This window comes from Macrosteles quadrilineatus, unplaced genomic scaffold (assembly GCF_028750875.1).
Source record: "Macrosteles quadrilineatus isolate MER2022 unplaced genomic scaffold, UCM_ALF_1.0 Scaffold_8__2_contigs__length_117827958, whole genome shotgun sequence".
NCBI classification, from domain to species: Eukaryota; Metazoa; Arthropoda; class Insecta; order Hemiptera; family Cicadellidae; genus Macrosteles; species Macrosteles quadrilineatus.
Window position 1 is genome coordinate 6,288,851 of NW_026542601.1, and position 26,687 is coordinate 6,315,537.

Below are 26,687 nucleotides of genomic sequence, written 5' to 3' on the forward strand. Positions count from 1 at the left end.
AAACGCAATGCTGTGTCTTTTTCAGACTCGACTAGTGATTTTGATTTAAAAACACAAGAGATATATGGCTCACAGGTATATGCAATGGAATCATTAACAAAAATCATACAGTAACAGTGTAAATGACAAATGTATACATACAATTATTCATTCATTCATTATTCATTTTAAGAAAAAAATGCCTCAAACAAAGATCATAAAAGTAGCGAACATTAACAGAAAACAAAACACGAGAAATGACACATAGAACTGAACTCTAGGAAATTAGCACTGCGGGAGGTAAAACACGGTAGCAGCATCCATGTTGCACAGCCCTTAAACATTTCAACTGAGTATGAGAGGTTATGCAGGAGAATTTTAGTGAACAAACAAGATAAAGCCAGTTCCTTAGACTTGAAGAGGTGGGCAAATGTAAACTCAGTCACCTCTAAAGGTTAATTATTTAAATTTGTAGTAGGCTGATTGCAATTTCTATGTAATTCAGATTTCTACAGGTAATGCTGTTGCCTTAAAATGAACGATCCAATTCGGAAATTACGACCCATGATTAACATTTTGATTCAACGACCAACAATTTATTTTAAGCGGATTTAATAAAAATTTAAATGCCTGTGTGACTGGAAATGATGATCACAGAATCTTCTTTTCCATTTTAAAAGAGAAATATTTTTCATGAAAATAGTATTATTCATAAAAATTATATTTTTCATAAAAGAAATCTTGAAGCAATAAAAATATATCTTACTGTTGAGTACTTATGCATTAGTCACCAGTTTCTGCAGTTTTTCATGGTCTTGATGGTGCATATCATTATACTACCTCTCACACTAAGTGACATAGTCTACAGTCTGAATTCTTAACTTACAGTGTAATGGTTACTATAAAGCAACTACATTTTACAAATAAATGTTGTTGCATGTTTTTTTACTAAGCCTTTTCCCCATTGAATAATATGTGTATTGTTTGACTTCCAATATTGAGGTCTGCATTGTTGATACAAAATATCAAATGACAAGAAAAATATGGTTGAGAGAAGGATTTATTATCCGATTTTGAATTATATAAAATGTCTACTTTCAGTAATAGTTAAAGATTTAATTTATTAAAACTATGAATACATTCTGAAATGGATCGTTGTTTAACATTCTCACTACTGTATGCAGTAATTTGCAAATTACTTATAAAATATGTTTTAAAAAGTCTGAGGAGTTTTATTTGTTGTAAAATGTGGATGAGAGTCTCCCAACAGCGCCTAGACCTATTCTCACTCTGTTAACCCACCCACGTCTGCGACGGGTCACCGTATCAGTCGTTAGACCGGTGCCAGAGCGAATACTGAGGCACAGCGGGACTATCGGTTGTGGCCGTGTAGCCGATTATCCCCTAGGACACCATTACGTGTCTTTAGCTCCCCTACCCTCCAGGCTTGGCGGGCCCAGTGGGGCGGACGTAAGTGGGTAATTTAAGAGGCGAGAAATCAGCCCCGGGGCATGTTAGGATCCAAACATCCGGCCTCCAAGTAGCTGGATTACAGAACTACGCCACGAGTTCCGGCCATTCATCCTACGAAACTGAGGATTCTTATTCTTGATCTTGAAGTTGAGTAGGTAGTCCGTAGCTTTGCTCATAGGTAGCATTACCTGTAAAAGTGTAGCACATTTCTTTGCTTCTTCTTCTTCCCACTCCACTCCACTGTCAAGTGCAAGTGTCAATGTTGGTGTTGGATCGTAAATACGTAAATATTATTGTCAATCGCAACGCAACGCAATCCTATTTCCATCCCATGAACTGATTAAAATAGTGATTGCTCAAGATTTTAAGATGGGTTGTTAAGATTTTATTTTTAGGTTAGCCTATCCTTATGGGTTTTAGAAATGACTTAGATAACTAAACATACCAGGTTATAATATAAATATTTTAATTAACGACTATAAAGGTTTGTATTTCTGTTACAATTTGCATGCTCTTCAACGCTAGGCCTATTTTGGTAGGAATTTCGCCTTTTTCTGGTCATTAGAAAAACTTTTAAATTTGACTAATTTTGTTTACATTTTGCAAGTTGAGGTTGCCAGATCAGATAATCTAGACTATCTCACTCTTGTTTTGATAGTTGTAGTTTGATAACAAATAAAATAATTAAGTAGGAAATAATGTTAGCAAACGTAATAACTTGTGCATAAATGTTATTAACTAAATTCAGTTCAGTTAAGTTTTGAGTTTTTGTGATGATCTCTGTTCAGTAAAAAAACGTGAGAGTAAAGCTATAAACTAACCTAAAATGTGGGTTTTCCACAGTTTAAATAGTGGCGGCCCTTTTCTGAAAAAGACCCTCACCTTCCCTTAAGTGTTTGTGATTGTTTCGTTTAAAATGCCACTAACTTAAGTAAGTATAAACACCAACAAAAATCATTTTCTGTAATTTTAAAGCCATGGTTTGAATTAGCCTATAGGCTAGGCCAACTTATATGTTTTGGGATGTGAATGTATGCACGTCTCCGGGTCCAATTTTTTTAAGGCAGCCTAATTTTTAGATCTTAAACCTACAAAAGACATTAAGCTACCCTTTTAGTTACTATGGTATATCTATTCACCACCTTTTCATCTTGTAACTTAACTACTTATTTATAATTGTTCGTGTTAAAACCCTCTTAAGAACTATTAAACAGCCGTATTCATATTCTAGTTTAATTAGTGAAAAGTAATTTTGGTAAATATTTTAAGAGCAAATGCTATATAGAGTCTACTTAGTCTATTATGCTCTCTTAACTTAACTTAAGTTATAATTAAATTTAATGTAACGTAGGCCTATTTCTAAAAACTATGTTTGTGCGTGTGTGTTCCAGGTCATTTATACTTAACTGCAATGGAAAATATGATGACCGTTTTACCAGAGAAAAGTACTCTTTTTAATTTACAAAAATTCTGCATAAATGATCACTCTGTACTACAATCCAGCAAAGGAAAGTTTGCGGTCATAAAAGATTCAAATGACATTAATTATTTATGTCAAATATTTCCCAAAAAAATGCTTCATTCATCGTATTGTACTATCAATAAAAGTGTTAGTTTTTATAATGAATCTAATAACACCAGTTTGTATCCTCTAAAAAAGCCGAGTCCTATAGGTACAAGTACTGTACAAATACCAGATATTAATATTTTAGATTCAGTGGAAAATATAAAAACAGTGCATGTATCAGTTGTTTTCAACACTCCTTCAGATGTTAAGAAGTGGAAACCATCATGTGCTAAATTATGTGATTTAGTGAAAAATCTCTTGAAGCTATTTGTGTTAAAAAGGGGAGCACTACTGACTTTAGATTGTGTTAAATCTGTTTTTGATACAGAAATAGAATACATTTTGATAGAAAGTATTGGAAATGTGAATTTTGGACGAATAGTCAGCAATTCAAAGGTAAAAATTAAACAGTTAATGAGCAATACAACATTTTATCAACTGTTTACTTGTGGTGATGAATTACCTTTTCTTGGAGGGCTTGACCATCATTTACAAACATTAACTAATTTAGTTAAGTCAGCCTCAAAAAGCAATGTGCAGCATCATTCAGTTTACAAACAGGTAAGAAAAAGCCATACGGTATTATTGAAGACTAAAATCATAGACAAATAGATTGAATAGACCGACAGCAGTGCTGCGGTTAGCATATGTTCCGGCGCCCACCACTAGGAGTGTCATGTAGTTACGGCACACACAGCTGCAGCGTCTGCTGGTAGCATACGGCTCCTGCGCTCCTTGCCTGCAGTGGTGTGCGCCGTACCTACACGGCACTCCTAGGTGGGCGCCGGAAGCTTCCTTTGACAGTCTATATTTATTCCATTTGTCTATGCTAAAAGTAAGTAGGTAGGCTACTTAGCTTATATGACCATTAAGTAACTTTTGTTTTTATAAATTCACTTTTTTGTTATCATAGTTAAATTAACCTTTAACCACCACAGCACAGATAAAAAGAATCTTCTTAAGAAGACCCTATAGAATGTTTATATTCAATTCAAATCAGTAGCCCTAATCATATGAAAATACAATATTTCATTCAATAATGTAGGCCTACTGTAGGGTCTCTGCAGAACTGAACCCTTATGCAGGGCTACTGAGGGTAATTTTGTTCTAATTTGGTAAACGGAAGTGCAAAAGTTAGATTTACGTTTACCTAAATTACCATTGCTGCATCTAATAAATTGACTGTGTGTGCTCAATAAATTGTTTTAGGTATTATGGCTCTACAGTTCCTCTTCAGTTCAAGGTTTAGCCTGTAAAACTCTAGTTTTTGCTGTAAGGAGTTAAGAAAAGAAATTGGTGGGAGTGATCCCATTTGAATCAATAGTTATTGAGGCCTTAAGATAGCTCTGTTTGAACCATATTTCTCTGTGCCTAGGTTGATACTCGCTGTGATATAAATAACAATGGAAGGTCTATAATTTCAGGCAGTGTCTCATTGGAAACTTTTGAGTTGAAATCTTTTTTACTTTTTGAACATCATATATATATGTTTAAAAGACATGGGAAGAGTGGTTATCTACGATTATATATACCGACACTGTTTTCCAGGTATTGATTGTTGGTCCGTCGGGCTGTGGCAAGACTGCTATGGTCCGAAAGGTGGCCAGAGATTGTGGGATGGCTATAAAGACTGTGGTGGGTCCAGAACTGAACTCGCCTTTGCCAGGGGAAGCTGAGAGGGCTCTCTCCAAAGTATTTGAGGAATGTCGACTTCTCGCCCAAGAGTCATCTGGTAGGTTGTTCACAAACATCATGCTTTTTTTTAATTGCCTGAATGTACAAATATATGTCAAATAATACTTGTAATAAATATATTTACACTTAGGCCTTTACTGTTTACTCACAACACGGTAGGTAAATAGAATGAATAGGGATAAGATGGTAAGTGGTGATCGATTTCGATTGGACACTCCAATCAATGATCAATTATTAAGATGGGATGCCTCTATGTGCGTATTTTAACCCTAAATATGAGTAGGATGAGTGGCGTGATCTTGTACTCTTGGTAGTGACTAAGTTCGACATATTCCTTAGACACAGCTGTTAATTAATAGTCCATACAGCCAATGGCAACTAAGGGACCTACAGTTTATAGTGGAATTTGAACCACATTTTCTCCTTGTAATCAACAAATTGGTATAATTATCAGGATAGTACTGGGGATAGTCCCCTGTAGTACTCACTAGCGCGGATGTTAATCCACACCAGGGAGTATCGCATCCACAGTGCTTGCCTATAAATATCCACAATCATTAGACTGTACTCTTTTGGTACTAAAGTACTGGTACCAACATTGGTTCATTGGTTCCCTCTACTGGTACTCATAAGTACTGAGAATTGCCTTCAGGTATAGACACAACACTAATACTGTTCAATGAAATGGCGACCATACATAGTACGTATTTTCTCAATCCTCTAACATTTTCCATTTAAAGCTAAATTCTTATTGTGATATTTTTTGTTATGTTGTATGTTTTTGTTGTAGGCTGTATCTTGCTGTTGGATCAAGTTGAATGTTTGTGTGGTCGTCGAGATGGAAGTTCCGATGGCCACATAATCAGGTATTACTCTAGAACCTTTATTTATGTCTGCTTTTATTCTTTAAACTGACAGAAACTCTAATAACAATTTGTTTTTGTTTCTTGTAGTGATTTTATGACCGAGTACTTGGTACAAAATAAGATCATGAAGACTTTTGACCATGTCATACTTGATCTTAAAAAGGCAACTTGTTAAAAATCATTTGTAACTTGCATGAAAATAATGTAGTAAAAGAGAAATATTCATGGTTGAGAAATTGCTAAACAACTCACCACAGCTGTTTATTTTTTGTATCAACATTTATTTATGGCTTCTGTTTATTGATAGACTGTCAAATCAGCTGTTTGCTCTACTGGAAACTGTCAACTCAACAGCTGGCTTGATTGTTGTCGGTACTTCCAGCCGCCCTCAATTGCTGGATCCTGCTGTCCGTAGACCAGGCCGATTTGACCACGAGGTAAATTAGCCTACTATTAGGGAAAAATGTCTAATATCTTATAGCTTTTTAAGGAATTATTTCAGTGTAACAATTACTCCAACATTTTGAATCTGATGCTGTTATTGATTCAGGACAGGGCTTCCCCAAAGGTGATGCCTGGGGCGGGATTTTAATCTGTAATGTTGTTAGATTGTTTTACCTTCCACAGCCACGGTGCTCCCCTGGCATAGCGCCCTGATTTTACTTAGTATAAATATACTGCAAAAGAAAATTAAGCAAATGACATTGACCAAAGATAGCTCTCAGAGTATACTAATGAGTTTACCCTAGAAAAGCTTGGTCCCCAGGTACTTTTAAATTATTAACTAGGGAAACTGGAGCCCAAGGCGTTAGGCTTTATTAACTGACTAAACTTCACAGTTATTTTCTGAATTTAGGATTTTTCTGCACACCTTTTGTTTGTGTTCAGATGTTGGTGTAGCAATGTCATCCAAATTTTTATTTTCTTTGTGAATTTTGTGAAACCACTTACCATCTTTTTTGTGTTTTTACCGTCTCGTGAGTAACAGTATTCAGCGCAAATATATGTTTTAAGTGTTATAAGATGTTTTATTTACTTTACGTAATTTGTTTGTCTTAAGTTAAGTTAATTTGTAAGTAGGCCTAAGTGTTTAAATTTAATACTAGGGCTATGTCTCCTGATTAGCTGTACAGTAAGCAAAACCCAGGGGAAGCAGAAGCATGAGGTTTTGCCCACGTATTAATATATCAAGTTGGAGAATTTTTTTATCCATCTTAATTAACACTCTTTGCAGATTCACATCGGAGTCAGCTCCGAGGTGGAGAGAGCCAGTATTGTAAGCGCTGTGACTCGTCAAATGGGAATGAGCGACTCTGTGAGTGACCGAGTCGCTCGGTGGACTCCCGGCTTTGTTGGAGCTGATCTCGCGCTGTTAGCTGCAAATGTTGCTCGGCACATGGAAAAGCAAGGAATGATAATGAGCCAGTAAGTGTGTTTTTTTGTAAGCCAGAAGCATTTTGGGCAAATATATGCTGGAAATCAAACCGCCCCTCCTGCACTGGAACCAGTGGCGTGGCGTTAACCACTAGGCTAACACACCTTAGTTAATTTGTTTGTCACACATTCACACTCACACACACAGACATCACAGCCAACACCAGTTTTATGGGTTCAGAGAGGCCCAAGACTGATATTTCCACCAAGAAGTCAAACTTAAAACTTTAGACAAACTAGTGTACATGTTGCTCGAAATCGAGCAATTGCAAAGAAGTACAGGAGTTATTTATAAACAAATAACTTGTTTAAAAACTAATAACAGTCATAATTTATGATGATTTTAAAAGAGTCAACTAAAAGATTATTAACTAAAGGAAATACTCACAATTTACATGACAGTCCTATTCTAGTTTAAAGGGTTAATTTTTAACAATCAATCTGCCCATGTACGGGAAAAGATAAGCTTACAATTTAAGTCAACGTAAAAAGGCCGTCAGCTTTTATAAATTACCGTACCTAAGTTGTTTAGCCAATATCTAGACAATAAGGTGTAGGCTACTAATCTCTACAGGATAGAGTTAGGCAAAAACTGGCAGAACTCTGAAATGGTGTTATTTATCATAGGCTTACTCATATGCCAAATCCTTAGAATAAAAATGCAATAACTAATAACCGATATCATTTAACACAAACCAACATCCAAAACTAAACATATTTTTAATACAACATAGATAATTTACACATTGACTGTTTTACATTATGTTCTTCTTCTCACAATTAATTTTTGCTTCGCAACGGGAAAAATCTGTTTCATAATCATTGAAATAGATTTATAATAAATAATCTATCATAAAGTTTAAGATTAAATAAACCTACCACATAGTTGTTTTACATGGTGGAAGGAAAATACATTTTTTGGATCAGCTGTCGGAATTTGTGAAATAGACATTTGACAGTTCTGATTGTTTACAAAAAAATGTCAAAGCAAATGTAAACATTGTGAATTTTCTCATGCTTCCATGGAGACCAATTATTTAATATTTAATTTCTGACAACAGCTGGAGTTTCAAAACAATGTTTGTTTCCCATGTTAATCTTAAGGAGAAATGCGAAACTTTAAAGGGCCCCAGGGCCGCACTCTTTAATTATTTAACTAAAAAGAAAGTTTCCTGCACAACTTCACGTTACGCTCTTTCCAATGACACCAAAAACATGTCAATCGGTTCAGTAGTTTCGGAGGAGTAATTGTCACAAAAATCGTGCTTGCGTATTAAATAAGTATAGATACAATACTTTCCCTATATAATATGTATAAGTGAGAAAGTAAAAATGAGCTGAGGATTAAGAATGTTTCTGTTGACAATTCTTAACCTTAAACTGAAATAAATAGTATAAATCTTTTCTCCAATAGTCGCTTATAGTCCAATAGTCCTGAGATAATTCAGAAGCTTTTTTGATTGTTTGAACCCAGCTTTCCTTGATCATTGGGCTTTTGATAAAATGGTCCTGGCTAAAAAAAAAAACACTGATCATAGTAAGTTACAATACTATCATCTCATCCATTCAACCCTCATTCCTCACTCACCTTCGTCTTAAAATACGTAGCCTGGTACCAAAAGCATCTTGTTTGCTCGACAAATTTATTGTTTGTTCTTTCACAGTAAATGGTTCTATGAACCATCAACGGTTAAGTGTTTGGAAAAAAGACAAATTCGCCTCGGTTTTTAATTTTTGTTTTAACCAAGCTCTGTTTTTATTTTTTGATTAATCTATCTTATAATTATTTAGAAATATCATATGACAAATAACACATCTAACCACCATTTTCACTCTGATTTAGTGATATAGAAGCAGACATTCTGCCGTGTTGGCGCACCTGTGTAGGGCAGCTCCGCCCCAGCTGTTTACGAGGCCAGCTGGGTGTTGTGGCACCATTGACTGGGGAAGGCTCACTAGATGAACTTGGTGGAGTAGACAAGGTCAAGCTAAGTTTACTGCAGGCTATACAGTGGCCTCTGGAACACGCCGAGGCCTTTCAGCGGATGGGCCTACCTCAGCCTAAAGGTGTGTAAAATCTTGTGGCAATACTTTCAGAAAAAATCTATTTCTTCTTGGCAACCCTAAGTCTTGGCCTGATTGTTTGTTATTACCATGGCAATAGGCTGGCCAGTGGGAGGTTGCCACACGGCTTTGTATCAGAGGAGGCTATTGTATTACTGATGTTTTAAATGTAATATTAATTAGGGATGGACGAGATTGGATTTTTAGTTCGAGACGAGACGAGACGAGATTTTTTATTTCTCATAAAATTTCGAGACGAGATCGAGACGGGATTTTCCTTCTCATACACAACGGGAAATGAGCGTTCAAAATTTTTACCTGATTTTGTAACATTGTTAGATGATTGTTTAAATACAAAAATAATGATAATAGGCAAGAATATTTACAATCTTTTATTAAAAAACATCAGCATAACATTTTTTTATTAATCACGCCTAACTTTTTAAAAATGCCTACGATTAGAAAGCATAGTGATATCAGTTAGGATAGAGTTCAACTTATCCCAAAATAAAATAAATCATAAAATAAAAGCAATATTAATTTTTATGAAATAGTTACTTGTTTTGACTTTTTATAGTAATAAAACATTCCTTACACTGCTTACACTTAAAACTTCTCAAATGTTATTAAAGTAATATTATTCAAATAAAAAGTAATATTTAGATTTAAAGAATTAATTAAATAAGAACGCCTTCGCAAAGGAAACGCAACTACAACACGCTCCTGTATTGCGGGTATTGCATTGACTTTCTGCAGGCGTTTTTAATTTTTTTTTTTTTTTTTATTCTCGTCTTGATAAAAATCTCGGCCAAAAAGAAATCTCGTCTCGTGTAACGAGATTTAAAATTTCCCGAAACTTTCCCGAAATTTCGAGACTTGACCATCCCTAATATTAATATTACCTTGGTAATAACTTACCATATTATTTTTGCATGGTTGTTGGAACTGCTGAAATAACTGTTGGAACTGCTGAGTATGTCTTTCTATTATCAGCGACCGGCTGAAATAAACGAGGAAGTAATAGGTGACGAAACTAACAGTAAGCTAACTAAGGTTATAACATTTTCATTTCATCCCTAAAACCAATTTTGCTCACCCCCCCCCCCCCCCCCCCACAGAAAATCTTAACATCACCATACCCGCCGCACCGTGGAACCAGTCCCTGACCTGGCCGGCACTCGCCCTGCCAAGCCTCAGGCTGTAATATGACCCTCGTCAAAGTGTTTACGCATACGGCACTCGGCCCTGCACTCCTACACAATTATTCATTCTATTGTTTCAAAACCAAAATACTAATTCTGTCCACAGAACTGAGAATAAATATAAAACCCTTTGACTGGAAATCACTTTTATTTATTTATTATTCATGCAACAAAAAACATAATAATCAAAATACATTTCATACAAAGCTACAAAAGCCTCAGTAGGCTTGTCCGCAGCTATAATTAAGCTATATTTAACCAACACTTCCCTCTTAGAAATCTTAACGTAAGAATTAAACCCAAAGACAGTGGTAACAAACACTCAAACTTTCTCTACTCCTCTTGGCTGACTGGCCACTTTATTTGCTAAAGGTGTTTTATTTAATCGCTCAGAACACAATCACCTCCAGCACAACTCCTAATTTGCAAGGTCCACAAGTCATCAACCCAGATTGCCTATTCTGCACACTGTGACACAGTTTAAACTACAGTCCATTGCAACTAGTTGGTGATGTTTCAGGGGTATTGCTGTATGGCCCGCCAGGATGTGCCAAAACCAGTTTAGTGCGAGCTGTTGCTTCCGCTACCAACACAACCTTCCTTGCAGTGTCGGCTGCTGAAATTTACTCACCCTATGTTGGCGATGCTGAGAGAACTGTCTCAGAGTTGTTCCATAGAGCTCGTATTGGCGCACCTGCTATACTGTTCATCGACGAAATCGGTTAGCTTAAATCTCCATTTTTCACCTCTGATTAAATAGTTTGCATATTTCATCACTGATTTTCTCACAGATTGGAAAAAATGTAACAAATGATAAACTTTTGCTGATATATTTACAAAAGAAAGAAAATACACTTTCCAGAAAAATAAATCCAATAGAACTTTTTTTAATTAATCATTATTTGACACAACAGTAGAGTTCCGATATTCCTAACTAACTGGGACCTAACCCTGTTTAGATCATCAGTAATTCTTTGCTCATAATTTCATGTTTTCTTATGGTTCAAATAAAATATATCTAATTATTAACTTACCACAAATAATAATTTGTTTTTTAACACAATGTAACTGTTATTCTCAAGGATTAATTTTTTGGTGCCAGAGAAGTCAGTTTACGTAAGCTTCTGTATTTTAGATGCCTTGGTTGGTTGCCGCGGGAACCGAGAAAGAGGCTCACAAGAAAGGATACTTACTGCTTTTCTGACAGAAATGGATGGGATCGGTGTTAGATTGGACAGTGGGACAACTCAAGTAAGTGGTTAACTGTAGGCTACACCACAGACTGCTTGGTGCAACACACATCCATAATTGATAAGGTTTAAATCTACATGATGAAATGACTATCACAATTATCCTCACAACGTAAATACTGTAGGACATAAATACAGTGGCGTAACAGAAGGGCCCACAATGCAGGGGGGCCCGGGATCCGAGGGGGCCTGCGAACCAGTGAGCGGGAAACGGCAACGGAAACCGGCGAGTAGTAAGGCCCGCAAGACGAGTGGAGCCAAAAAATTTGAGTTCATTCTTATTGAAATTAGTTATTAATCATTTATTAATTGTATAAACAAGTAATAACATTAATGTTATTAATATGTTTATCATCGTTTAACTTTCATCTTCAGATCATAGTACATCTACTAGTGATGTGGTTAACAACTCTCAGGTTATATTCTGTAATTTCCCTGTTTTACGATAGGCTGGAGTGATTGTAGTGGCAGCAACAAACAGGCCCGACGTGTTGGATCCAGCACTAACTCGGCCTGGGCGATTTGATAGAATCGTCTACGTTGGCCCCCCTGATGTCAACCAGCGGTTGGAAATCTTACAAATACTCACAAAAAGGTAAAATATAATGCTACTTCTTCATAGGTTTCTTTTTCAGTTTGTGAAAATATAAAAACATCACTGGTTTGTGAATTTATCTCTTAGGCTGTATAAAATTAAAAATTCTCTTTCAAGAATGTTTGCAATACACTTACTTGACTCTACAATATTTATAAAAATTTTGAACCAATGAAAACAACGTACAAAATTACTAGCAAAGGTCAAAATCAAATGCAACACATATTTTAAGATCAAAAATATCTGTTCATCGTTTATGATTTAAATGAAAATGTTACAGTAGTCATTATAAGGGATAAACAAGATTGGACGTTCAGTTTGGGATTGGATAGGATTTTTACATTTATCTTCACTTTGGCCAAATCATGTACATCTCCCGCTATAGCAAAGAGATCATTGTCTCCTGCAAAAGCAGTGTAGTCTGGTCTGGAACATCTCCCGCAAGTGCAGAGCATCATCATTGTCACTCGTAATCACAGCGAAAATACTGACTGGAACTAACCCCACCCTGAGAAAATCCCTAATCAAATTAAAATCAAAAAGATGTTTTTCCTAAAAATTTACTGAAATAAGTTCTCTTTTTTTTGTTTGACTGTATTTCTATGTAGGCTCTTGCATAGTGTCTAGGAATGACAAATACAGTAGAACCTTGATAATAAGACTCTCATGGGGATTGTAAAATAAGACTTGTTATCAAGGTTGACTTTTTATCGAGGTTTGTAATAACATGTGATTAGGGGTAAAATAATTTTAAGGGGATTTAAAAATGACACTTGTTATCAAGGGCGACTTGTTATCGAGGGTCTTCTTATCAAGGTTCCGCTGTATGTGAATTGGTCCCTAAACATTGTTCCAATGACCAGTTGATTGTTCCATTGTCCTTGTGGATAAATATTGCCAACATCACCAATTGATAAAACCATCAAACTGAGTAAACTTTCTGTTGTGGGACTGAATGAGTACCATTGACATTAAAACTTACACCTGACATACTAGATTGTATCGACATGCACATTAATTGAATAAATCTGTTTATACAGAACGCCCCTTGCAAATGATGTTGATTTGTCGGTTATGGCTGAAAAAACAGACTTATTCTCTGGAGCAGATCTTGCTCAGTTATGTAAGGAGGTAAGTCATTCGAATTTTGATTGAGTTGGAATAGCTGTTGAATTCATTGTATTTTAGTAGAAGCACCATTTCCAATTAAGTTTTATATTGTACTAGTCGCTATACCCATCGGGAAGGGAACACAGAGCGGGGAAGATTGGTTCACATTCTCAAGTCTGCCTTATGAAATAGTTAGTAGTTACACATCCGTAATCCATTTTACAAACAAAATTCAATTGCTCCGCTTTTAGATAAAAGTTTTTGTCATTTTTTTAATTTAGTTAAATAGTGAACATTTACATGCCCAGGCAAATTAGACATATGCTCCCCAAAAAATCGTCTAAAGCTGGAAAGTGTTTTAATACCTTTTGGGGGTCCCAAATAAGAGTCCTGTGAGTTTGCGACGGATTCTGACGTCTGCTTAATTTTTGGGAGTAGAAAAACTATGAATATTTTGCACTTTTTTTAGTTTTTCGCTTATAACTCCTAAATAACAATTCATACGGAAAATGTTGTTCTAAGGTCTCTTTTAGTCCATTACATTCTGCGTCGTTTGGTGTTAAATACGTCAAAATCGGCCGAGCCGTTTAGCCGCAGTAGCTTTCTAAAGTTGGGTCATTTTCATCAACATGGCCTAAAAGTTGATTATTTGACCAGTTTTCGGCTTACAACTCCTAATCAACACTTGCTACACAAAAATGCACCTGTAGTTAGTTTGGAAAACACAAAATTCTGCGTAATATGTGTTTTACCAATCAATAATGGTAATTGATTGCTATCTACTTTGAATGGTCGCCATTTAATCGAAAAAATATTAAAGTTATAGTTGGAAAATTTTACTAAAATTAATATTTAATATTAATTTTTTTTTTCAATGAAATGGTAACCATACAAAGTAGGTAGCAATCAATTGCCATTATTGATTAGTAAAAAAAAACATATTACGCAGAATTTTGTGTTTTCCAAACTAACTACAGGTGCATTTTTGTGTAGCAAGTGTTGATTAGGAGTTGTAAGCCGAAAACTGGTCAAATAATCAACTTTTAGGCCATGTTGATGAAAATGACCCAACTTTAGAAAGCTACTGCGGCTAAACGGCTCGGCCGATTTTGACGTATTTAACACCAAACGACGCAGAATGTAATGGACTAAAAGAGACCTTAGAACAACATTTTCCGTATGAATTGTTATTTAGGAGTTATAAGCGAAAAACTAAAAAAAGTGCAAAATATTCATAGTTTTTCTACTCCCAAAAATTAAGCAGACGTCAGAATCCGTCGCAAACTCACAGGACTCTTATTTGGGACCCCCAAAAGGTATTAAAACACTTTCCAGCTTTAGACGATTTTTTGGGGAGCACTCCCTATATTTGATCTAATTTGCCTGGACTATATACTTCCTATTGTGATTTTAGTGGCGCTGATGCACGTTTGTAAAGGTGCTTTTCAACAATTTTAGTGTGTTTACAGGTTTAGTGTATTTTGTTGAACTTAACTATATTTAGAGTTAGAAGATAATCTATATACATATAGAATCTAAAGTATGTCTGTCGTTGTTTGTCATACACTTGTTTGTTAATTAAGTGGATTCAACCCAGCAGCCTGAAGTTCAATTCAAGATAGTGGATTATATGGATTGAAATATAGTTTGAGATTGAACATGCCTCTATTCTACAAGCTCTCAACTTTCTAAAACTAATTTGTTGTCAATGATTATGTGCTTTTTGTGCTCTTAACATATCAGAGTTTGCAATGGATAGGGAAAAATTATTTTTTAGCTATTATTTATAAGTTAAAATAACATGTAAATAAGTATAATTTACAGACTTTCAAAACCATTTTGCAAATACTTCAAGAATTCATTACAAAGTTTCAGTTGATCCAGTGCGTACTTTGGATCTTTGTGAACATTTTACAATTAATTTCAACTCAATAAACACTTAATTTATGCAACGAGGTTATTTTTTATAGGTCCATGTTTACCCGTTAACCAGCCGGCAATTGGAACCCTGTTAAGACACAAATTTCATGTACAAACAGCTGATATAATTGAAATTCCATAATCCATGGCATTTACATTTACCTATTTAACATTAATTAAATCAACAAAAGTAAAATGTATAGAACCATTGATAATTACAAATTCAAATGTTGATTTCTTTTTTTATAATTATTGTTGTTAATCCCTTCAGGCAGGGCTGGAGGCTTTAACAATTGACGGGATGTCAGTGACAGAAGTCAAGCAGAAGCATTGGATGTCAGCTCTTGAGAGTATGAGTCCGTCACTATCAAGGGATCAGGTAGATCAATACAGATGTGTGATGGCAGGTGGCAACTGATCAGGTAATTAATTTTTACAACTAATTTTGGCTATACGAAAAACGGGACTGGGCCATGCTCAGAACGGCAAAATGGTCAGATATCAAGAAAAGCCAAAAAAAAACTCTAAAAAAATTGATATGTCTAGAAGTTAAGTTAAGTTATGTTAATTTGTTTTATATAAAAAAAAAATACCCCCGCCGCAGCAAACCTGCAGACTAAGCGAATTTCCATTAACCTGATTGGATTTACACTAAAATGCCTCCATAAAAATAGCACATTTATTTCCTATTTCAATAGAATTAGTTTAACGAGTACTTAGGTTTGCTGCAACAGGGAGGGTAAAAAAGATTTTTTTTATAAAATGATAATAGTTTAGTAAGAAATAAAAGTATTTTCCAAAATCGATCAAAATATGTTCATAAACAAGCAAACTACAACAGTTGACTTATTCTCCATAAGAATAACATGGGAATTTTAAAATTACAATTTTTTTGAATTTTCTCCGTAACAATTAGGCGCATAATAACGCTTCAACATACTAAATTATTTGTTTTTTTAAGCTCTACAAAATGGTTTAAAAAGAAATTGTGAAATTCTGTGTTTTTAGGGTCAAAAATGGGAAAAACCTATTTTTACCCCATAAAACCCCCCATAAACCCTCGTTCCCATAGTCCGATCATGCTGGTTCGCGAACTCATTCAAGTTTATCCCGCCTTACACCTTCAAACCAAATGTTATCAAAATCGGACAAAAATTACTCAAGTTATCGTGCGGATGGACACATATATATATATATATATCTATTTTGTTATTGTATACATCAATGAGGGTTACTTTAAATGTTACTAAGTAAATCAAAATACCACAGTACCCTAAAAACATTTTATTGAATGAACGAAGTGAATTCTCATACTGGGGTGAAATGCATCTTTATGTTGATCGAAATCTCGAGAATGCTTAAAGTTATAAACTTGATGTGTTGCACAAAGATTCTGTACCACTTTATCTTGCGACCATTAGTTGTTGAAAAATATTTGTTCCGTAATTATTATAAAATCTTAAAAAAACATTTTTAATTTTGTCCCATAAGATTAACACTATGAGCTACCTTCTTCTTCTTTTTATTTGTTTACATTTTACGACCTACAATTTTGTCGTTTACTTGAGACAAAGAGAACGACTACTCTTTCATCCATAGAGTAACAGTCAAACCGTATTCACATTATAACTCTACAATTTCTAGGATAATAATGTATTTACGAAAATACTGGCAGGAGTTAACAAATTATCTACTAAAATGTATCGCAATTGATTGAGAAATAAATATTTACATGTTTATTCTACATGTTACGTTTCTTCAGTAGGCAATGCTATATAATAAGTACGACGCGACGGTAAACGATGCCGTGGGTGAAAGTCTACTAACTTATTGTTTCCTAACTTGCTAAAAGTTAAGTGTTATCTTTGACTAATTAATATTAGATAAGATTTCACTATCTAATAATCAATGGTTTTAGTTATTTTCGTTCTGGTTGTTCTAAATTAAATTTCAGTTCTCGCGTCGGTGGCTTTATCTATTCAGTCAGTCATTCAAATGTTGCCCCAAAATATTTAGATAAGTTACTGTACTTTCATATTACTGTATAATGATATAACATAAGTACTAAGACTTTTTTTATCAAATAAGGTTTTTTTCATTTAATATCTTTTTTTCATCGGTCGTCTGCAGTTTACTCGCTAACTAAGACAGAATCAGAAATGCTGCCTTAAGTTAAGTTTAGTTAAGTTAGTTTAGTTAAGTTAGAACATACTCCTCAAGGTTTAGTGCATTCTGCTATTGATAATAAGACGGCAACCTAAGTAGGTTTTAAAAGTTTGTGAATAAAATCCTATCCATTTAAATTACGTAGGTAAGTAATGCAATCAAACTGCATTTTAGATTCAACTCAAACCTCATTCATTAAGTTAAGGTTAACCTAGAACAAGTATAGACTCAGTTCTGATGAAGAGCGGATGAAACTCAGCCAATGGACACAAGAATAGGCAATAGGAAGGAGCTTTCCCGACTTTGGTCTGAATAAGTGACAAATTTTAGTGAGTCTAACCCTTTGAGTGCCAACGTCCGGGGAACCGGACGTTTTTAAAACGAGCCAAAAGTGCCGACGTCCGGCCGACCGGACGTTTTTAGAACGAGCCTAAAGTGCCAACGTCCGGCTGACCGGACGTTTCGTAATGATCGAACAGCTGTCATAGCAACCGAATGGATACTCGGATTCTTTTAACCCATATATTAACATTGAGTCGAAAGTTACTAGATGCGATACATCGATTTTCGTTGGTCGAAATATCGAAAATTCGATTTTTACGAAATTTTAACCTAAAAATCGCCAGATCGCGCTCGGCATTTTTAGCGCGACCTTCGGGAAAAATCATCGGCATTTTTGGAGCGTTACTTTTATTTCTCGCCTGGCACTCTAAGGGTTAATATTGAACTCTCAGTCGACTATGTGTCAACTGAGCTTATGTACCCTTCATCAAGTATTAAACACTAAATACTGTAGGTCAATAAGTGGGAACCTACTGCATCAAAGAGCTAACTTAGCCCATTTATAATAATGCTGCTAAGGGCCCATAACAAAAGGACTACGCAGATAACCAAGAAGTGAAGATCAAGACGTACGGTACGAGCAGACATAAAATTGGGCTCACAGGTCTTCATCGATTGTACCAAGGCAGTGGACGAATGGTGAGACAGACAATCAGAATGCTGAGGTAGATAATCTTAACTTCAAAATATAGCCTAAACAGTATAAACTTTTGAAGGAAGGCGGTGAAGCGAGGAAGTGCTGTGTCATGTAAAGTTGTTTTGTGTAAAGTGTGTCTGTTACATTAATTGCCTAGACGGCCGTTTTGCCTAGCCTAGGTATGGCCTGTCAAGTGTTTTGTTAAAAATCTGTGTCTAATGATGTCACAGTACTATGTAAGTTATGTTTATTTGTTCATACAACAATCTGTGTTTAATGTGTTTTTCACCGTCAAAGAATGTAGGCCTACGGTAGAAAGTTTAAACTAAGAAAGGTAGGCCTTAATATAACCCTAACTTACCCAAATAGACCTAAAAAGTAATGTAGGCCTATCCTATAACTTTCTTTTAGCTACTATATCTGTGTCCTTCAGGGGAACAGTTTCGCAGAGAACCTAGCCTACGATAATTTATCAGATGAAATATTTTTGTTTAACTTAATATACCCTATATGCGATAACTTATTGTAATCGGTTCACTTTTAGGCGATACAACTTACCGTACCTATTTATCATGTCGGCCAAGGCCTATTTCAATATTGAACAATTTATGCCTAAGATTTTTTTTTAAGGAGACTCTTTACACTGGTAGCCTACTTTTTAGTTTATAATAGGCCTAATAACAAAGGTAACATTTCTAAAAATCAACATGAATCTGTTGTGTACTTATGATTTGTTAAAGAGATAAATTTTTAAATACATAAGTTAAGTTAGGCTACGGTAGCCTAAGTTAACTTTGATCTTTTTCATGAGTTTATAAAAATGTAGGCTATTTTTCTTACCTATGTTACCTACTGGGTAAGTTACAGTTCCGCAGAGAACCAACAATAACTTAATTATTTTATCAGATGAATAACTACTTATCGGTTTGATTTTAACTTAACTTAAAATCGTAGGCCTAGGCCTATTGAATTTAAGTTCATCAAACATTTACCATATGATATAAATAAAAAATCCCACTTCCCAGAGCCATAGGTACACCTACCGAGGTAACCAAACATTAAAGAAGCATTTTATTGTTTTATCCTTGGTTGTTTTGTTATTAGGTAGGCCTAGGCCTATTTGTTTTGTTTCCTTTGGGTACACTTCCATATCTGTTGGCACAAACAACCGAATGAGTAATATCGATCGATATATCGAATTAAACAATCGAATAATTAATATTACTCATTCGGTTGTTTGTGCCAAAGATATGAAACTGTACCCTTTCTTTTTAATAGGCCTAACTTATTATTTATTATTGGTCAAATTGTAAGTTAGTCCTAGACAGTAGTTTAGCCTAATTTCTTAAATAGGTATGAACAAAAACCGTACCAACCATAAATCAATTTGATGTTTAGCGACATACATTGGAAAAAAAGAATTTTTTTTAATCGAAAAATTGAATCGGATAAATATTGATATGCATTGTTAAGATGAAATGTATTTAACTTACTCATCCGATAAAATATTTGGCAATTATTTAGTATGTCTACATTGAGAAATGATGTAATTTTTAGATGTTTCCTTACAGTATTTTTCACGCTGATTCCAAAAATGCAATCCGTTTTTGTCGGAAAGATTCCTAAGTGGATGTAAAACGAAGGCTAAAATTACGAATCTAAGGTTCATTTCGCGGTTCGGATGGTAATATGGCGTGGTCTGGACGGGTCCGAATGTGGGCTGAGGTCGAGGACTGTGTGAACAAAGCAAACAGCTGTTTATACTTGACTCAATGCGGAATTAAATCAAATTGTTTTGAAACTAAATAATCAGCTCTTAGTTAGGCATGTGGGGAAGGTAGGTTGGGTTTTATGTGAATTTGTGACTGTATTAAGTGTTTTGAAGTTAGGTTCGATTAGGAAGGTAAAGTTTAGGTTATAACGAACCGGCTCATTAATTTATGCTACCTCCAGACTAGACTGTCTTTGCACAATTGAAATCAGGGGCGGACTGGGTACTCTTTTAGGGCGTAAACCTTGACCAGCCCGAAGGCGCCAACCGGGGGGTCTGGGGGGTATGGAATACCCCCCTGCACAGAGGGGGGTCCGGGGGTCCTCCCCCGGGAAATTTTTTAAAAATTATACCTGTAAACTCGCATTTTTAGGCAATCTAGAGGCATTAACAGTGGAAAATCAGAAATCTGATAACTGACACTATTGGTCAATGTTTGGTTTACAAAATTTAGACTATTTACCCACACGACTTGGTGCTATTCTGACAGTAAATATCCTAACAAAAATAAAAATACAAATGATTTTCTTAGGTTCTTTCGTATTATATTTGTGTATTTTCTTTATTTTCCCTTGCATGACTTGGCTGCATGCATACAATATAAATCATTTGCTTCCTGTTTACAACCTGAACTTGCAACTGTTGTATTTTTTGGCACTGTAAATAACAGAAGTTATATATTTTAGATTTCTATGAAATTATTTTAACACAAACAATATGCTTTCACTGTGAACAAAACCAATTTATTGACTTAAACTTTTTTAGCATTACATTAAGTCAAAACTGTAACCCTAAAGTAGGCCTACCTAACCTATTTCTACAAACGAAATAGCCTAGAGAGAACTACGAAGGTATTTTGAGCTGGCTATCTGTAAGTAAAATAGGAAAGTTGACCAAATTAGTGCCATAGTGCATATTGAAATAATTAATTAATAGGCGGTAGCCACATACGGTATTAAAATAATGTTTACTGTTTAACCTTTACTGTGTAATGGTTAAGTTAACAAATACACTGTCACTAAATCTAATTTAAATTTTGTAAAAGTAGTGATTCTACAATACTGCTTTCGTTCATGTTTCCTGTGTAGGTAAATAATATAAAAATAAATTGAAGCTTTCGACACAGAGACACAAATCAGACACTCACTAAAGAGAGACACATTTTAATTGGCAGCTCACACTCTTTATTTATTTATTACATGCACGGCAAACGCCATTTTACAAGAGAGTTGAGTTGACATTGATAAAAATTAAATGTGACTTAAAGTGAAATAGTTATAGTGTGAGCAATAATTAAATATTATAACAAATATGAATAATATTAAATTATCTTCACTAGCTGTTTACCACAGACGACATCGTGACACCGACCGATGTCGGATGCAGTCGCAGTGCAGTTTTTTTCGGGTTCGGCGTAAAATGACGCGGGAAGAGGACAGCTGTTTTTAAGTACCTCAGACCACAGAGTGCCTTCCACTCGGAGTAGGCCTACACGTACGAGAGAGAAGAGCTGCTTTGCTCTCGCTTGTCGACAGTGTCTATTCAGGTCTCACACCCGACTTTATGTTTTGCTATTCACTGCTGAAACTTTTACTCTAGGGTTTTCCTATTGCTTTCTAAAAACACATCTCGTCTCATTTTTTAAAATTTTTTATGAATTTTTCCTTTAACGAGGGCGCAAATATTGGAATGTTGAGAAGGCGTATCGGCCCACCGGCCGGTGGGCCGGCGGGCCAGTCCGCCCCTGATTGAAATCGTGGTTGAAATACAATGAAATAACAATAGGCCTATAAAAAATGCTTGCAAATAAAACAAATTGAAATATTTATCTTGTTATTTTTACCTTAAATTCAATTTCCATAGGTAGGCCTACAGTACTTGATTTGTTTCTTTAACCCTCCAAGTGTCCATAGTTTAGGCCTTAATGTCCACCTATTTTTGGCGCATTTGCAAGGTTTTATTAAAACGGATCTGAGAAGCTTAAAACAATGTTAATTCTAATGTTCTATATACCATTTTGTTTGGAAAATCATGGGCTTCAATATTATATATAAAACATAAGGAACATTTTTTCAAACAAAAAATTTTTAGGTAAAAAAAATATAATTTCGAAAATTTTCAAAAAAAAAAATAAGTTCGCGCTCAATGAAATTGTATAAATTATAGGCCTATAAATATTTGAAAATAGCCACTTTGTTCTAAATTTTATGAGGATTACAAATATATAATAATATAAGGAAGTAGATTTGCAAATAAATAAGTTATGGGCAAAAAACTGATTTCAGTACATAGCGTTTAGCTAAGAATGCATAGCCTAACCATAGCTAGGAATCTGGCTGATAATTTACATCAATATCACTACCTACTTCTTCAGGATCATCAACCAGCACTTCAAAACCACTTAAATCTTCTTATAATGCACCACGTATATCACTACTTTTGATTTTTAACACTAAAACAATGATAAACGTAATAAAACACATCAGTCATCGGTCCGGGGGAACCTAGCTGTTTACAAATACACGCACGTCAGCTGTCTGCTACAATATTTTCGGAACTAAAATGAATAGCGCTTAGAGACAGACCTCTGGAGAAAGCTTAGAATATTACGGAAAGAACGATACCTAACTCGATCCAGTTCAATCCGATTCAGTCAGTCATAGAGCCTTCGCCGTAAACGATGTCTGCGTGTCGAAAAATCGACAAGTAACACTACACAAAGTGTGCTGCTTGTCGAATTTTCGTCAAGTAACACTGAGAGGGATATACAGGCTTCTATTCTTCTGGTAGCATGGTCCTACAGGTTAAAATACTTAAATAATAACATTGTTATGCATTTTAAATAGTAACATTGTTTTGCATCTTCCCTTAAGAAGGAGTTCCAGATTACTTATAAAGAAAATGATTTTTATAAAATAAAAAAGAATATAAGATGTTTTAACATTAAAACCTAATGAACTATGCATTAAAAATTCAATAAAAATTAAAAAGTGAAAACACTGTTAATAAAAGTTTTAAACTTGCCCGACCGGGATTTGAACCAGGGACTCTAGCATTGAACTCCGATCACTTAGCCACTACACCACGGCCACTTCAAATCAAGTATTGTAACGAAAGCCATTACGAATACGAGAATCCAGGTCTCGTAATTGTAAGATAACATTTCCCAAAAAATTGTCTTGCTCGGTAGAACTTTTACCAAACGAAATTCGACTGACTACAACAGTTCCTACAGATTTAATCATTTGTTGATCTCATAGGCCTATCTATCAATGAAGTGAAAAATTGGAATATTTTAAAGAAAATTTTAAGAGGGGTTCACCAGTTAATTAATAATAAAAAAAGTTAGGCCTACACACAATGTTATCGTAGGCTAACTTTAGTACTTTAATACTTTTTTTTAATGGTCCTTTACTTATGCTAAAACAAATGGTTGGCAACCATATGACACAAAAACAACATTGATTGTGAAAGGCCTACAATAAACAACACTCTACAAACCAAACAAATTAAAACTATTTTTTTTTACTCATGCGTTAATTTAGTTAAAGTTTTTTCATTTTCTCTGTCAATGGTTACTATCTTTTTTAGGCTTGGATTTTAAGAGAATAAAGTGTGGATAACATAAAATGTTAGTTTGTCTCTTAAAACACAAATTTTACCAATTTCATATTCCATATCTGGTCAGATCTGGATGCCAGATACGATCAGATCTGTGATGCCAGATCTGAACTAATTCCATATCTGGTTAGATATGGGTGCCAGATCTGGAATATGTCCAGATATGTCATCCCAGATCTGGCCAGATATAGAATCCAGATCTGGGACCAGTCCACTTTCCCATAAGGGTTACTAACACCATTTTTTGGCATCAAACTATTGAATATTATTCATAAGAATTCCGAATAAACCACAGTACTCAAATTGCCATTCGCGATAGACCTAGGGTACTCTTGCATTACTTGCTCTGGCTTTTATAATTAACATTATTTCTTCAATTTATGATAGGGCCAGGGGCCATCACATAAGGTTTAAAATCTTGTAAATGTTATGTTTTTTTTTTTACTTTTATGGTTGATATATAGGGGATAGAGTCTTACTGTTATTCAGTGCTCGATTTGGGGGGAATGCAGTGGGACGGAGTTCCGGTACCTCTCTTTCAGAAAGATAAAAATATTTGCATAAATAGTTACCTACATAAATAGATATTTCATTACATTTCATTTGACTTCAGTTAAAAAAGGTAGCGTTAAAAAAACTTGAAATGAATGATGAACGGTTTGCTGAATATAAGAAAGAATGGTATACATATTAATAATTCTCTCAATGCACCGTAACAACGTGGTTACAACGAGTTTTTTACCAAAAAGTTTGCCGAAATCTTTAAAATTTGAATTCTGGGGATTTGGTGGGTAATCAAGACTTGATTCCGGCTAATTCCGGGGATTACCACTGGATTTTGCGGGTAAAATGAGCAAATTGTGTTGGCAACGCTGGTCATCACTGCCACTGTCGCCGCACGAACTTGCGGCGGGCCGCAGAGGCAGGGTTAAGGGGCACCTACATGGAATTGTCTTCGTTCATTCTCATACGCGACTTCGGAGCGTACTCCTAGTTTTATATTACTTACATGTTTCGGACATTAATGCCATGATCACAGTATATTATATAACCTATTAGTTTCTTTTATTTACAAACATTATTAGATATTTCTTGTTAAAGAACAGGTGATAATTTTTATGCTAAGGGAAGGAGGTGTTTTCTTTAAGATTTAGAATTTCATTGAATATTATTACGTTTTGATTTTGAATTTGTGTCAAGTTTAGTAAATTGTCTTTGTCATTAATATGATGAGTATAAATATAAAAGTCTTCTTTTGTATTCATTTTTTCACCTTTATTTTCAATATCCAGAATGTGCATATTTTTATTCATTTCTGAGTTTTTAGGGTACTGTGGTATTTTGATTTACTTAGTAATATATATCTATATATAGATATATAAAAATTTGAACAAATGGTTTTTTTGGCCTCTGGGGACATCAAAATGAAAAAGTAAATCGGTCCCTGGCTTAGGTCTTACCATGAGACCTACGGTAATAGCTACTTCCCTATAGGGAAATTCGCTAAAAAAAAAAAAACGTAACAAGAGTATTTTTTGGCCTAGCTCGGGTCAGGTGTAACAGTTATTTCTAATAGGCCTACTATTGAAAGCACTTGCCAAGATGTGCAATTGAAAATAGATGATTTTGGCAATGATTACAAGAGAAAATGATGTTGCCGTTTTCTGGGGAATGTGACTTTAATATTTCCTTGATTTTACAATGACCTCGAAGGTACGATTTCGCCGCTGACTGCGGAAGAAGTACCGTGACAAAGGAGGATATTCATAATTTTAAGTAAGATATGATGTACATATGATCAAAGCTTTAGATGGATCACAAAACACACCTGACCCACCCAACATCCATGCAATGTCATCTATAACATTTGCAAAGGCATGACTGATGCTGTGATTTTTCTTCTGGAAAAAGATTATTGCGCTCCGGTCAAAGAATGTAAAAGTTGTAAACTTTCAACTTTCTCAAAATTTTTTAGAAAGGGGGTAATTTAGACACAGGACAATAGTTGTGTCTATATAAATTTCCTGAAAATTTTTAATACTTTTTTCAAATAGTGTTAGTGATTTTGTATTATTCTTTCAGTTGTATTGGGCACAGTTTCTGCCAACTTGTCTCCCCAGTTGAACACCAGGACATTAGTGATGGAAATCCAACCACACAGAAACATGTCCAAGAGAGCCACTGAAAGGAGGATGGAAAAGTATCTAACCCCATTATAAAGCAGAAAATATTATTCAATAAAGACAATGTTATGAGATCTAGTGTTAAACAAAATAATTTCCCATATTGTTATGTTTTTGTATTTCTTAAAGTTAAGTGAAAAATATAGTATATGTATATTCTTATTCTTATCAATTTTTGTTGGCCACCTAAAAACTGGCATGTACAACATTTTACCCCTCAAGCCTCTAAGACTATATTCCTACTGTTCAAAATCATAACCAAACCCTCACTCACAACTATACATGCCAGTCAGTAACCTCAATAACTAAAAGTTTTACTTTATTTTCTTCAACCTTAGGGGTAGACTTAGAATTATTATGCTTATTGGATTTACCCTCCAATGCCAATAGTCAGACAAAAGTGTTGGTTGTGTTTTAATATTTATTTTAATCAGTTGGTACACAACCATTTTTACTTTCTCTCCCTTTATTTCTTACATAATATATGGAGAAAGTACTGTTTTCCCCTTTTGACAGTATTGTTTTTGTTCCCCTAAACCCAAAATAGTATATTTCGTATAAGCCAAAAATGAGAACAGCAAAATCTTTTCGGCTCGTAGAACAATATTTTTCATCATATTGAATTTTAGCCTCCTGATCGCATTTAAATACTAAAGAACTTGTGTAAATACCTGCATTTATGCAATCAAATGTGTTGCTAAATTGTAGTAACCGGTTTCGACTCACATAGGAGTCATTGTCGGTCCAGTACAGATCTCTTCTCGCTTCATTTGAAGGTTGTTAATTCATAATTAATAAATACATTGCACACG

The 26,687-nt window shown here is 34.8% G+C and overlaps 1 protein-coding gene across 2 annotated transcripts; it reads left to right on the top strand.

The window, feature by feature from the left end:
- Positions 1-1,715: 1,715 nt before the first annotated feature.
- On the top strand, positions 1,716-25,929 carry LOC129001664 (ribosome biogenesis protein SPATA5L1-like). 2 transcript variants are annotated; one of them, XM_054429039.1, is made up of 13 exons: positions 1,716-1,936; positions 2,844-3,580; positions 4,568-4,751; positions 5,505-5,580; positions 5,888-6,017; positions 6,815-7,005; positions 8,858-9,081; positions 10,801-11,001; positions 11,416-11,531; positions 11,980-12,125; positions 13,166-13,256; positions 15,427-15,577; positions 25,775-25,929. In XM_054429039.1, exons 2-12 carry the CDS (start codon positions 2,864-2,866, stop codon positions 15,571-15,573), a joined length of 2,223 nt encoding a protein of 740 aa, XP_054285014.1. In that variant the 5' UTR covers positions 1,716-1,936; positions 2,844-2,863; the 3' UTR covers positions 15,574-15,577; positions 25,775-25,929. The 2 variants fall into 2 exon arrangements, with proteins under 2 accessions (XP_054285014.1, XP_054285015.1); XM_054429040.1 differs by lacking the exon at positions 1,716-1,936 and adding an exon at positions 2,150-2,383.
- Positions 25,930-26,687: the final 758 nt, after the last annotated feature.